At 44.2% G+C, this 14,471-nt stretch overlaps 1 protein-coding gene across 3 annotated transcripts in view; it reads left to right on the top strand.

Annotated features, from left to right (window-relative positions):
* LAMC3 (laminin subunit gamma 3) overlaps window positions 1-14,471 on the top strand; it is a 70,098-nt gene that overhangs the window by 49,151 nt on the left and 6,476 nt on the right. For all 3 annotated transcript variants that reach the window (XM_030207815.1, XM_030207816.1, XM_030207818.1), the window contains exons 24-26: window positions 2,821-2,923; window positions 4,364-4,557; window positions 4,650-4,796. In XM_030207815.1, the coding sequence (XP_030063675.1) occupies window positions 2,821-2,923; window positions 4,364-4,557; window positions 4,650-4,796 (444 nt within the window). The remainder of the gene's footprint in view (window positions 1-2,820; window positions 2,924-4,363; window positions 4,558-4,649; window positions 4,797-14,471) is intronic.

Genomic DNA, 14,471 nt, shown 5'->3' with positions numbered 1-14,471 from the left:
AATAAAGTTAGAAAAGAAAAAAATATTTTTATTTAATACTTTTAAAGACTGAAATGTGCCTGCTATGTGAAATGTACATTTTTTTCTATTTTTATTTTTTAAAGTACAGGAGAAAATTAATTTCTGTTTCTTTTTTACCAATGTTGCCCTGCTTAAGATTTTGGCTTTCTTGGGGGTCTCCATTTCAGGTTTTGTCTACATGTTTTTTGTGGTCCCCTATTTTCTATCAGGTGAGAGTCTGTCTATATTCTGAGGTGAAGGATTCTGCTAGCACAGGAGTGGGCAACCTATTAGCATATAATGGAGGCAGTGCATGCAAATAGATCTCATACATATTCATTGAAGAAAACCTGAAAACTCGACTGGGTTGCAGCCCTCTAGGACCGAGGTTGCCCACCCCTGCGCTAGCATGTAGTGTTTGTGTAAGAATCTGTAACAGTCCAGCTTGTTCCAGCTTCCCAGTTAACAGGTATATTGGTGATCTAGGCCCAATATAATATTCATATCAATGTCTTTTCATAGGTGAGTTAGGGCTGTTATGGTGTGGTACATTTTCATTATAGGTTTTGAGCGTCTTTATGTAGGATTGTGCGATATTTCACAAAGTGTCTGACCTTATTTGAAAGTAGGCTCTGGGGTAGGGGCTGCCAAAATGCTCAGGGCTAATGGTCTCCACATCCTGTAGCACCACAGGCTACCAATTCAACTAAGCACTTGTTCAGCATATTAAACAGCCTACTGCAACCCCCACAACAGATCCAGCCTGCCCAATCAAACCTGAACTGCAATGATTTTGCTGCATATTTTGCCAACAAAATTAAAAGTCTCCACCAGGATTTACAGGAAATCCCCTCCTGACACCAACATTTGGGACAGTTTTAACCCAGTAACAGAGGAGAGCCTTGACAAAATCCTAAGCAATCTTCCACCAACTATATTCTCCCTTAACCCCTGCCCATCAAAGATAGTGCAGCAGCCAAGCAGGGGCCTCATAGAAGGTGCCACAAAAATCATGAACTCCTCTCTTTCTAATGGGCAACTACCAACAGCATTAAAAAGGGCAATGGTGTGTCCTTTGCTAAAGAAGAACAATCTTGACCAGGACAAACTTGAAAGTTACCGGCCAGTATCCAACATCCTGTTTCTAGAAAAACTTAAAGAACAAACAGTGTGTGATAAATTCATTGACTGGCTAGAAGAGAGAAACTGGGTAGATCCATGTCAATCTGGATTCAGACCAGGTTATGGAACAGAAACAATCCTTGTTTCCTTACTAGATGATCTTCACAGAAACCGAGAGAGGGGATTTGCCTCTGAGATAGTACCACTAGATTTCTCAGCAGCTTTCGACACTGTGGATCATGATATCATGCTAACACGACTGGCAGAAACAGGTATTAAGGAAACAGTACTTGCTTGGTTCAGATCCTATCTATCAGACAGGCAACAGTCCATAGTGTTCGGAAGCACCTCATCATCACCATGGGCACTGACCTGAGGGGTACCACAAGGATTAATTCCGTCACCTATTCTGTTCAGTACTATCTCAAGCCACTAACCGAACTGATTCAGTTGATGGACACTAAGTTCTACATCTACACAGATGATGTGCATCTACTCATACCCATTGAACCTGGCTTACCCAAAGCCCTGAATAAACTGACCACCTGTCTAACATCAATTCAAGAATGGGCTACATAAAACAAACAGACAAGGTAAGGAAGCTATGTTCCTGGCAGCATTTTATGAAGTCCACTGCAGTGCCTCCTAGGATGCCCGGTTGGTGTCCTGGCATGTCAGGGGGACCAGTGCACTACAAATACTGGCTCCTCCCATGACCAAAGGGCTTGCATTTGGTCATTTTCGAGATGGGCGTCCTTGGTTTCCATTATCGCCAAAAATCAGAAACGACCAAGTCTAGGGACGACCATCTTTAAGGACGACCTAAATTTCAAGAATTGGGCGCCCCCAACCATATTATCGAATGAAAGATGGACGTCCATTTTGTTTCGTTAATACGGGTTTCCCCGCCCCTCCATCGGGACATTTTGCAAGGACGTCCTCAACAAAACTTGGGCGTCCCTTTCGATTATGCCCCTCCATGCTATACTTTGCATTGTTAGTTGAATATCAATTTACTGCTGTAATTGTCTATGCATGTTTGACTTATTCTTGCTGTACACTGCCTTGAGTGAATTTCTTCAAAAAGGTAGTATATAAATCGTAATAAATAAATAAATGCCAATTAGTGTCAATAATTGCTTGTTAAGTGGCAATTATCGGCACTGATTGGCTTGTTAACTAAGTTGCGTACGCAAATCCAGAATACAACAGGATTTGTCAGGCTATATAGAATCCAGAGGTTAGTGCAGGCCTAAAGTAAACAAATAACAGCAGTCACCCCTGTTGTACATGTACCCTACCTCCAGCTGCATGTATGTTCCTCATCTGTTTCTATTCCCCAGCTGCATACATGCTTCACATCTGCCTCGCTGAGAATGATGGGAGGGTCTCACATCTTAACACTAATATTACTATTACTCATATCATTGTATTATGTATTTAATGTGTTTTTGATATGATGCAGTCATGTATTAAATAATTTGTTGAAATGTTATATGTGTTGATGGAGACCTGGTGCTCCATCCCTCCTGTTTGTATTTGGTGCACAGGTTGCTGGATCCCCCTCTAACCAAACTTAGGTTTTGTGATATCCTTCACTCTTCTTTTCCCCCATGGCCCTCCCTGGTTTTACCCATCTCTTCTCTCTCTCTTCTCACACCTTTAATTGCTGGATTTCTGTTTTCTTTGTACCAACAGCTGCAGGAGAGGTGCAGCTCTGCTCTGACCCTGGCCACATCTTCAGTTGCAGAAGGAAAGCAGATTACCACTGCAGCAAAGTCTTTACTTTCCGATTTAGAAGGTAAAAACAGCACCTAAGACATCCCTTCCTAAAGCTGCTGTCCAAGGTACTGAGGAGGCCTTTGGGATGCATGGAAGGAAGGGGGAGGGGGTAACAGAATCAAGGCAGCCTGACCATGGAACTGAAGGAGGCAAAGCTCAGCTTCCAGAATCAGCACTTCCCCTTTTGGAAAGGAAGTTAACCATCCTGTATGGTCTCTGTGCTTTAAGAGGAAAGGGTTAGGATGAACACAAACTTAGCAAATTTTCACTTGCACTTTAGAAACATAAATGAAAAGTCTTCTCCTGATAGCTATTGATTCATTTGTAAAGTAGCTTTACCAAAATCAGTCTGTAAGTTTTGGAATCTGAGACTGAACCCCTTTCGTACAAAAAAAAAAAAAAAGAATGTGTGAGGCTATGTGTGTGTATGTGGCTGTGTGTGTATATATATATGTGTGTGTGTATGTGTGTGTTTGTGAATGTGCATGTGTGTGTACATGTGTGTGTGTATGTGGCTGTGTGTGTGTGTGTATGTGGCTGTGTGTGTGTATATATATGTGTGTGTGTATGTGTGTGTTTGTGAATGTGCATGTGTGTGTACGTGTGTGTGTGTATGTGGCTGTGTGTGGCTGTGTGTGTGTGTGTATGTGGCTGTGTATGTGGCTGTGTGTGTATGTGTGTGTTTGTGAATGTACATGTATGTGTGTGTATATATATATATATATATATATATATATATATATATGTAAGGGTAGATAATCAGCTGTTGGCAGTGAGCATTGTTTGTAGCTGCTGTTGGCATTATCCCTGGACATTCAATGCTGATCCATGTCCAGGCGCTGCATTGAATATCCAGGTTTATGTGGTCGGCTATCTCTTATGTGTAAGTCTGATATTCAGCATTTAACTGCCTAAGCAACACTGCATAAAGATAGGACTGTGTTTTATGCAGTCAAATGTGGACACTTAGGTGATTAAGTACTGAATATCAGCACTTAACCACATAAGTGCTGACTCTGCCCCCAGACTGCCACATGATTGCTGTCTTTTAGTTTAGTGGTCAGTGTTTAAGTGCCAACTCCGCCCCAAACCACCCATAAAATAGCTGGCTTTCAGTTTAGTGGTTGGCACTGATACTCAATGGCACTAACCAGTTAAGTGCCACCAAATATTAATAGATATCCCTGCACATGCAATTTCATCACTTTGAATATTAATGGGATTTTATATATATATATATATATATATATATATATATATATATATATATATATATATATATATATAACTCTCTGAAGTTTAAGCTGGGTTGATCCACATTCAGACTGTGGCCTGAGGTCTCTGTGAGCCACTGTCTGTCCCATCACTTATGCCCACCCTCACCTATTGCCAGCCAAATGACAGTAAAAAGCATTGATTAGCCCTCACCACTGCTTCCTTCTATTGACTCTTTCTTTAGATATAATGATGCAGAATAAAGCCCAAAGAGCAGTGAGGAGGCAGAAGATGGGAATTGTCAGAAACAGAGTGATCCAAAATGCCCTGAAAAAGACCAGGCAGGTGGTAAGGGTGCTGGGAAATGCCTCCACCCTCTCTACAACTGCCAAGAATAAGACACAGGATGCTGAGAGAACCGTCAGGGAGGCTTCACAGGTCAGACAGACTGAGGCTCTGCATGCTGTTTCCCATGAGAGCTGACAGAGCTACCACCTAAGGGAATGTGACCACTTTCTTCTTCTTCATAGGGCTCCAGGGAGCTACTGCGAGAGGTAAAAGAGAAGCACAGACACTCCAGTGACCTTGCAAAGAGTGTCAATGGAAGTCTGCAGGAAACACTCAGGCAGCTTCAAGTTTCTGAGATACTCCAGAAAGACCTGCAAGAAGCAGAGGAGGTAAGAGCTTTATGGAACCTTTTGTTAAAAAAGAGAATTTTCTATGTAAATTGCTGTGTCTGTCTGCCTGTGCATACATTATCTCCCATATCATTCAACCCACAGCAACAAATGAGCCAATATCTAAAGCAAGTCATATGTTCCCCGGCACTCAGTGAATGTATAATTTGCCAGTGCATGGAGTTTTGGCTGCTATAGGGCCAAAAATCCATTTAAACTACCTGGTAGTACCCATATAGTAAAGGAGCAGAAAGAGGGCAGGCCACAGAAATTATCTGGGTAGCAGCAATATTCAGCCACTATCCGGATAAGTTTTACTTTTAGTTCAGGTGCCAGCGTTTAAATTAGCTGCTCTCTCTGAAAACTGGCTGCAAACTTTTTTTGGATAGGTAAGTCTACAAAAAAACCTAGAAACTAGAATAATATATTCCCAGAAGGCTTTAGGATCCCAAAACCTGTTTTGTTTTTTTTTTTGTGGTGGGGGAGGGGGAAGAATGGTTTTTCCAGTATACTAAATATCTCCCAAAACATTGAGCACCAACATTTTTGGGATAAGTAGATCTATATAAAACCTAGAAATCTGAATAATATCTAGGAATAATGTTAGAGCCAGTCAGCAAAACTGGCACTGTCTCCTCTTGAAAATTGCTGCTGCAACCTCTAGTAGCAGCTTCATAGTACTTTAAGTAGCACCTGAAGTACGGCAAGGCTGCTGCTAGAGAGGCTAAAGCGGCTGGGGCTCTTCAGCTTGGAGAAAAGACAGCTGAGGGGAGATTTGATAGAGATCTATAAAATAATGAGTGGAGTAGAACGGGTAGAAGTGAAGCGTCTGTTTTTTTTTTTTTTTTATATCATTTTTATTAATGACCAAAAGGTACAGGTGACAATAAAGTGGAAAAAAAAAACATTGCATTACAAGTGTGTTCCAATAATCTAATTACATCCATGTTCAACCTGGTCATTTATAATTTTTGCTTTCATAATGTGCCTATCTAACCTCCCCCCCTCCCACCTCCCACCCACCCTCCACCCTGCAAGCTTACCCATTCAGAATTCTACTGCGAGCCATGGGAGTCAAGGTATCCCAGAACAATAACCAACATTGTAATAGTCGATCTCCTTTCGGGGATGCTAAGTCATTTATTTCCCTACGTTCTAGAGCTCCTAGGGAGATCATAAGGGATCGCCACCGTGGCATGGAAGGGGGTTCCGATGAAATCCAATTCAATAAAATCGTTTTCTTTCCCATAGCAGTCGCCCTGCGTAGGAACGGTAACATACCCCTCCTTCGGTTCCCTCTCACCTTATATTTGTCAAATAAAAGGGTAGGTAAGGGGCACCACTGCAACCCCCAGATACTCGAGACGAATGCACAAAGCTGTGTCCAGAAGACACGGACCTGGGGGCACAACCAGAACATATGTCCCAAATGCGCCCCAGTTCCCGCACACTTAGGGCAGTCATCCAAAGGTCTTAAGGCAGCTCTAAACGCTCTATGTGGCGAAATATACATTCTCATGTTAAATTTATATTGAGATTCCTGCAGTGTCACCTCTCTAAAGGTCTTATACCCCATTGCCAAATTAGCCTGTACCATCACTCCAGTAATAGAACAGCCCAAGTCTCTAGTCCAGGCCCCAGCAATCTGATCATATGATATCTCCGGGCAAAGCTCTTTGAGTTTAAAATGATAGAATTTTAGAGGAACCGAAAGCTGCGCCTCCAAATCTAGCAAATCTGTAATTTGTCTTCGTCTCTGCGAGGTCAACGACGCTCGGGGGAGGGAGGCAATGTAATGGCTCAATTGCAAGTAGGAAAGGGTAGCCTGTGCTGGAAGTCCAACATTCTCACACAAATCCTTGAAGGACTTACATTTGCCTTCTTTTGTTAATACTTGAAACAGGAATATTATCCCCCCCTCCCTCCATGTCTGAAAAGTCTCAGTATCCGTGCCCACTGAAAAATCTACGTTGCCACCAATCGGTAGGAAGGGGGAAGAGTGGCACTCGAACCCTCCAGCTCTGCCCAGCCATCGCCATGCACGTCTCAGCGGCGTGAAAAGAGGAGCATATCCTTTGGCGGTGGGTGCTTTGCCAACTGGTGCATGCAACCAATAGCTAAAGTGATATTTGCTCACTAGTTTAGTTTCAGGAATGGGAAAGGAAAAAAAGGATGTGCCCCTAAACCAATCCGTAAGATGTCTCATGCAACCCGCCACTGACATACGTTGAATGCTGTGTACACCCAATCCTCCCTTTTGTATTGGAAGGTATGTTTGTTGTAGTGTAGCCCTGGGTCTTTTCCCATTCCATAGATATCTAGCTAGTAATCTGTGTAGTTTCCGCTCGTCTTTATATAAGAAGAATAGAGATAGCACCTGGACCACATATAGCCATTTCGGAACCAAGACCATATTGTACAGAGCTGCACGCCCCCACAAGGACAGGGGAAGGCGCTGCCACATTTCTAAAGTGTGTTGAGTCTCTTTCCACAAGGGGGCTAAGTTGATTTTATAAAGTTGCGTGAGCGATGTTGGCAATCTGATCCCCAAGTAGACCAAGTAATCAGCGGTCCACTTCAACGGGAACCTTCCCTCCCAGCGCTCCCGCACGGAGAGAGGTATTGGTAGCACCTCGGACTTCTGTGAATTAAGTTGGAACCCCGAGTAATATCCGAATTCTGCTATGTGGTCTAAAGCTATTGTCAACGATGTCTGAGGTTGTGTCAGTACTAGAAGAATGTCATCTGCATAAGCCAATACTTTAACATGAAGCTGTGGTAGCTGAACTCCCTCCACCTCTGGGTCTTTTATAATATTACGCAGCAGGGGCTCCAAGTATATCAAAAACAGAAGTGGGGACAGGGGGCAACCCTGTCTCGTGCCCCGTCTTACCAAAAAACGTGGAGAACACATTCCATTCACTAAGACTCTGGCTCCAGGATCCGTATATAGTGTATCAATTGCATGCAAATACCACCCGGACAACCCTATGTATTTAAGTGTTTGAAAGAGATAGTCCCAATTCACTTGGTCAAATGCTTTAGTAGCGTCCAGGCCTGCCAACATTAAGGGATGACCCGTGGCTTCCGCATACGCCACTGCCATCAGGGCCCTACGGACATTGAGACCTGGGTGTCTCCCCCGCACGAATCCCACCTGATGGTCCCCTACTAAAGCCGGGAGATGTATAGCCAGCCTGTCAGCAAGGACTTTAGCTAAAATTTTTACATCTACATTGAGAAGAGATATTGGCCTGTAAGACCCTGGCAAGTCGGGTGGTTTACCCGGTTTCGGGATGAGAACAATTAAGGCTTCATTCGAATCCCTGGGCAGTCTCCCCACTCCCACAGCTGCTTCAAGGTGAAGTGTCAGGGGAACACTCAGTTGGGTCGACAATAATTTATAGTATTCTGTAGAGAAACCATCCAGGCCCGGAGATTTTCCCAAGGACAAACCCTTGATCGTTTGTTGAATCTCTCGGGCCTGGAGGGGAGCATTCAACTGATCCCGGACCACCTGTGGCAGTACCGGGAGGCCCGCGTCTCTCAAATAATCATCTAATTTTGGTCCCCCCTGCTGCGCCTCCGGTTGGTATACTCGGGAAAAATAATCTCTGAATATGGTCAATATATCCTTAGGACAAGATTTACGGGAACCATCAGGTGCCAACACCGTAGAAATAAATGTCTTCTCCGACCAGGCCTTTGCAACTTTAGCTAGTAATTTCCCAGGTCTATTACCATATTTGAAATAGTGATATTTACGGCCAAAAGCTTGCCTCTTGGCCCGTTCGTGGAGTAGTGAGTCTAGGGCCACCTGTGCCGCAATCACATTGTCATAATTGGTCTGGGTTCTACATCGTATGTGCGCCCGTTTAGCTTGTTGGTATTTACGCTCCAGTAAAATTATGCCTTGGGAGATCTTTTTATTTCTTGCGCTTAAGTATCCGATGATTTCCCCTCTCATAACTGCTTTAGAAGTTTCCCAGAACAATGTCGGGTTGTCTTTGTGGGCTACGTTATCAGATTCAAACAGTTTCCATTTTGTACTAGGAAATTGCCAAAGTCTCCATCCCCCGCTAAGTAGGATGGGAACCTCCATGACTTAAATCTGTCTACATTTTGTCCCAGTGCTATATCAGCCCAGACTGGAGTATGATCTGATATCGCCATTGTTGCCATATCTGTCTTAACTACCCGAGAAAAAAGCGATGTGGAAACTAAAATGTAGTCTATACGGGACCAGGTTTTGTGGGCCTTCGACAGATGGGTATAGTCCCGCCTTTGCGGGAATAGTAACCTCCAGGGATCTACTAAGTCCATTAACTTACAGAGATAAGGTAATCCTTTACTGCGGGGTAGTGCGCTCCATGCCCCGACCGTCGAGCGGTCGAGGTCCGGGTCAAGCACTTGGTTAAAATCTCCCGCCACAATCCAAGGGGCCGTATCGTATTTGAGACCCAGATTTATCAATGTCTGGAAAAACTCTGCATCATAACCGTTTGGCCCATAAACAACACATAGGTAGTATTCCTGTCCCATAATATTGAGATGAAGTAGGACGTATCTTCCCTTAGGGTCTTTCCCTATTAATTTAGAAGTGCATGGGAGCCCTTTCCTAATCAATATCGCCACTCCTCCCCGTCTAGCCCCGGAGGAGGAGTAATAACACTCCCCCACCCATTGCTGGCGCAGCTTTCGGTGTTCCTCGTCTGAGAGTTTGGTCTCTTGTAGGCATACTATGGAAGCCTTTAGGCGGTTCAAGTGTGTTAAAATTTTTGATCTCTTAATTGGAGAGGTAATCCCCGCCACATTCCAGGTCACTAATCTTAAATGTTCAGTCAAAGCAATCTTCTAACTTCGTCAAAGTAACATATAGCAAACCTAACTTAACGCCCCGGTTGCCCAGCCTCAACCAAAGGCTCCTTATATCAACCAACACACAATCATACCATGGTTTACCCAAGCCCACAGCTCTTCTTTGTGTCCCTTCATCAATCTGCTCGCTTCTGCTTCCATTCCCTCCCTCTCCCTCCCCCTTCCCCTGTATCTCCCCCCCTTGTCCTCCCCCCATCTTCCCCCCACTAACTATCTGGCCTGTCTTACCAATCTCACTGCGTTCAGTGAGTGTAGCAGGCAGAGGTCTAGATGCTATAGGAGCCCTACCCTTCTTTCATATCAAAATAAATGTATCATAGTTAGTGTCTCACATAGCCCAGAAAGCCACCAAGATCACACCGTCAGGTATTCGAACAGCTTTCCGCTCCAGTCCATTCCTGAGCCATTCCGCCATAAGTCTCTGGTCTACCATCTTGTTCACCCAGCCATTCGGTCTCACTCTTTTTCACAGTCAATTTTCGCCGTTAGCAGCCCAACAAAAACTTTCTAGAACTCAAGCAAAGTAGCAATCCAACCGGCAACTGCCAACTAAGAACTCCATCAACATATTGTGTGGTTAAACCATCTGTGGAATATAATGGCAATCCCCCCAATGTCAGGTCTGGTGATGATTCAACCACTCCGCTACAGCATCTGGTTCAGTATAAGTTGTCCAGGTTCCATTCGCCAAGATTTTCAAGGTTGCTGGATATTGCAGGGTGAATTTGAACTTTTTTCCACTAGACAGGTGCAAACCGTGGAAAAAGCGCGGCGTTGTGCTGCCAAAGCCGCAGAGTAATCCTGAAAGATACGTATTAAGGTTCCATCATATTTTGTAGTTTCCCTGCAGCTTTTATACTGTCGCAATATTGCCGCTTTTTGGGCATAACAGTGAAATTTTGCTATCACCACTCTGGGCCTCGATTCTCTTGTCGGCCTAGGTCCTACACGATGTGCACGTTCAATTCGGATCGTACGGCCTTCTCCAGCCTCCGGGAAATGTGCCTGAAGCCATGTTTCCAATGTGCGTTTTAAGTCTTTATCTGCCAAGGATTCTGCAAATCCCACAAAGCGGAGATTATCGCGGCGCGAGCGATTTTCCAAATCTTCTACTCGCTGCACATTCTCCTGGACCAGGCGTTGTAGTCTTTCTATCTCTCCCGAGCTATTTTGTTGACCATCTTCCACCTCCGCAACCCGGGCCTCCAGCTCCCCAGTCCGACGTGAAAGTTCTGTCGTGAGCGCCGACAGCCCCGTTATCTGGGCAGAAAGCTGATCAAACTGGGGGGCCAATGCGCCCACCACTGCTTCTGTAAGTTCTGGCAACGTGAAATCAGAGGCCGGGCGGGAGGGTGAAATCGCCGGCGAGGCGGCCGCCATCTTGGATTCGCCAAGTCTCGGTTTCTCCTCTTTTTTCTTCGTGTTTTTTGCGGTTTGCGCCATCGCCGATCGCGTTAAATATTTGTCCATATACTGGGAGAGCGTGTGCGCCTTAGATTCTCTACTTTCTGGGGTCGGAGACGTCTTTAAAGGTTCGAATTTCGGGCAGGGCTCCCAGCAGCCGAAAATTCACTTCCTTCCCAGCTCACAGCATCACGTGACCTCCTCGTGAAGCGTCTGTTTACACTTTTCAAAAATACTAGGCCTAGGGGGCATGCGATGAAGCTACAAAATAGTAAATTTAAAACAAATCGGAGAAACTTTTTCTTTACTCAACGTGCAATTCAACTCTGGAATTCGTTGCCAGAAAATGTGATAAAGGTGGTTAGCTTAGCGGAGTTTAAAAAAGGTTTGGACGGCTTCCTAAAGGAAAGTCCATAGACCATTATTAAATTGGACTTGGGGAAAATATTTCTGGGATAAGCAGCATAAAATGTTTTGTACTTTTTGGGAGATCTTGCCAGGTATTTGTGATCTGGATTGGCCACTGTTGGAAACAGGATGCTGGGCTTGATGGACCTTTGGTACCATCTGTCCAAGTATGGCAATATTTATGAACTTATGTAGAGATCATAACAGTTGTTTTCAAGAGGCATCGCTTCTGCCCGATCTCTTCCTAGCCCACCAAGGACATTTCCAGGTAGGCCCGGAGGAGGCCTATGGAAGTAAACAGGGGAGCTGGAGCATCTTTCTATTTTCTTCAGGGGTAGGAGGGAAGATTGGTACAAGGGAGCACCAGACCTGGGGGGGGGGGGGTTATTTTTGTATTTTTTATTTATGCAGGTCCCACCTGATATTCAGCTGGGGCCTGCATAGCTGTTTATGTGGGCCTTGGCTGAATATCATCCGGGACCCAGATAAACCCCTGCAGCCACCACAGGGACAGATATTCAGTGCCAGTGGCCAGACATCTGGGGCTAATTTAGCCGGCGACGATCAGCATTTTAAAAAACATGCTAACCGCTGCCAGCTGAATATTGATCAGTAAATTGGCCTTTTATGTATGGCATTGGTTGCTAAAGAGGTTAAGACAGTGACCCTGTGATGCAGGGTTGGCATACTAGCCTTTTTTTTCTACCACTCTCCCACCCCAATACCATCAACTTTCATACAACTACATGGCTATGAGAAAGTTAATGCACTTTTCTGCATAACATGATATGAGCTAAGAAATTCATTGTCCTTATTTAAATAATTAGCATGTGCTCAATTTGTTCCTGAAGGCATTGGGAAGAGAGTGAAGGAAGAGAGAAATTCTATGCAGCTTAGTGCCACATCCCTTCCCCCACCACCCATATTTATTTATTTATTTATTTGTGACATTTATATCCCACATTAGCCCAAACAAGTTTGAGTTCAATGTGGCTTACAATAAACAGTATAGAATACATAACAAAGAATAATGCATAAGAAAGTAATTTGTTGTAAGAATCCAAGAGTCTTTAAAAAAGTGTTTAATTTATAATACAGGGAATACAGGGTTATGTTTCTTCTATTAAGGGAGGAGAAATTAGGTTAAAAATGTGCACACACCTAGAAAATCAGACCAAATCTATAACATATATTACAAGCAACTGCTAGTATTGATAAATGGAAGTTAAAGATGCTATAAACAGCAAGGGGACATCTTACAAACAATGGAAAAAGTCTGTATGAAGGAAATGAAAAACAAAATGTTCACATGAAGTGAATGGAACACAGTGTGAGCTTTGAGAAGCTGGAAGACAATTACTGATAAGTAAGGGTAAGGGAATTGAAAAAGAAACTTGTCAAAAAGACTTAGGATAAAATCCTTTTCAAGACCATTGAGACAGAAATGTGCAAAAGAGTTGTCTGCTTCATTGAGAAGGAAGGATCAACAGATACTTAGGAAAGAATACGGCAGAACAGTAAATTAGGGCCCAATATTTGAAGACACTTACCCAAGCGACCGTCTGCTATTAGAAAGATGCTCCCAAGAGTGTTATCCAGCACCTGCTATTCGGACAAAAGTCCCTAAGGCAGATTTGTCGCACTGCAAACTGTGTAATGATACTGAATATCTTTGCAAGGCTCAGGGAACATATGTCTTCTGTAGTGGGTACAGCAGAAACCCACATCTGAAGAAAAAATAGTCAGGATGATCCTCTGTTCATCTGGACATAACAGATTATTAAATAATTAATTACTACTTTATGTTTCCTTAACATATAGAAAAATTGCTGAAAAGAAAAAATACATGAGATTCAGATAGTGGTGAATAGAAAAGCACCATGGTGTAAAATCTTAATAGCAATCTGTTACCGCAAGGCAACAATTGAATACTGGTCATCCTTTGAAAAATGAGAGTAGGTTGGTGGAGAAAAGCCCATAGGGGGAGAACTCTGAAGATAAAAGGAGATTACATATGCCTTTCATGCTGTGACTATGAAAATAATGCAATGCAAGATCCCATCATTGTCTCGGAGGATTTAGAGAAGACAATCACTAATCAGCTTGGGCTGATTCATGTAGATCTCTTCCAAGAACATTTATGAAGCAAGGCTATGTTTAAAACTGACACACCCTACTCCTTTCCATTAAAACTACCTCTAATAGCTGCAGATAACATTCTAGCATACATACCCGTACCTTGAGATCCATAACTACTGGGACAGCTTTGCAGAAAACAGTATCAATCTGTATTCATTAGTAAAGATGAAATAACATTGTGACAAAACAAGTGCATTTCTCTAGTTTGGCCAGCAGGTGGTGCATGTTTTAGGTTAACACTGTTATAGAAAAGTGCATGCCCTCTTAGTTTCACTTAGTGAAGAAGTGAATCTTTGTTGACTGGGCTCTGATTGGCCTGGAGTTTGAAATTACCCAGCAGTTCACTGTTGCCAGGTGGGGCGGTTTTACCGCCCAATTGGGCGGTTTTCCGCGACCCGCCGTGGGAAATTTTTGCCCGCGGCGGGTTGCGGTTTTTTGGGCTCCTTTTTGGCTTCGGGGCGGTTTTTTCGCCGGCTTTTTCGGCCGCGGTGGGCGGGGTTAATGACGTTTCTGGGCGGGGTTAATGACGTTTCTGGGCGGGGTTAGTGACGTGGGAGGCGGGGTTAGTGACATGGGAGGCGGGGTTAGTGACGGGGGAGGCGGGGTTAGTGACGGGAGAGGCGGGGCCGATGACGGGGGAGGCGGGGCCGATGACGGCGGGGGCGGGGTTGATGACGGCGGGGGCGGGGGTGATGACGCGGGGGCGGGGGTGTCAGGGGCGGGGTTTGAGTTTGGGCGGGTTTTGGGCTGGATTTTGGGCTCCTTTAGGCTGGAAAAAAATTTTCCACCTGGCAACCCTGCAGCAGTTGTTGCTGGTTGTTGCTTCAGTCTTAAGCTGGGAGAAAA

Source organism: Microcaecilia unicolor, chromosome 6 (genome assembly GCF_901765095.1).
Source record: "Microcaecilia unicolor chromosome 6, aMicUni1.1, whole genome shotgun sequence".
Taxonomy (NCBI): Eukaryota; Metazoa; Chordata; class Amphibia; order Gymnophiona; family Siphonopidae; genus Microcaecilia; species Microcaecilia unicolor.
The sequence above is the reverse complement of the archived record's forward strand: the minus strand, read 5'-3'. Positions and strand labels throughout refer to the sequence as shown.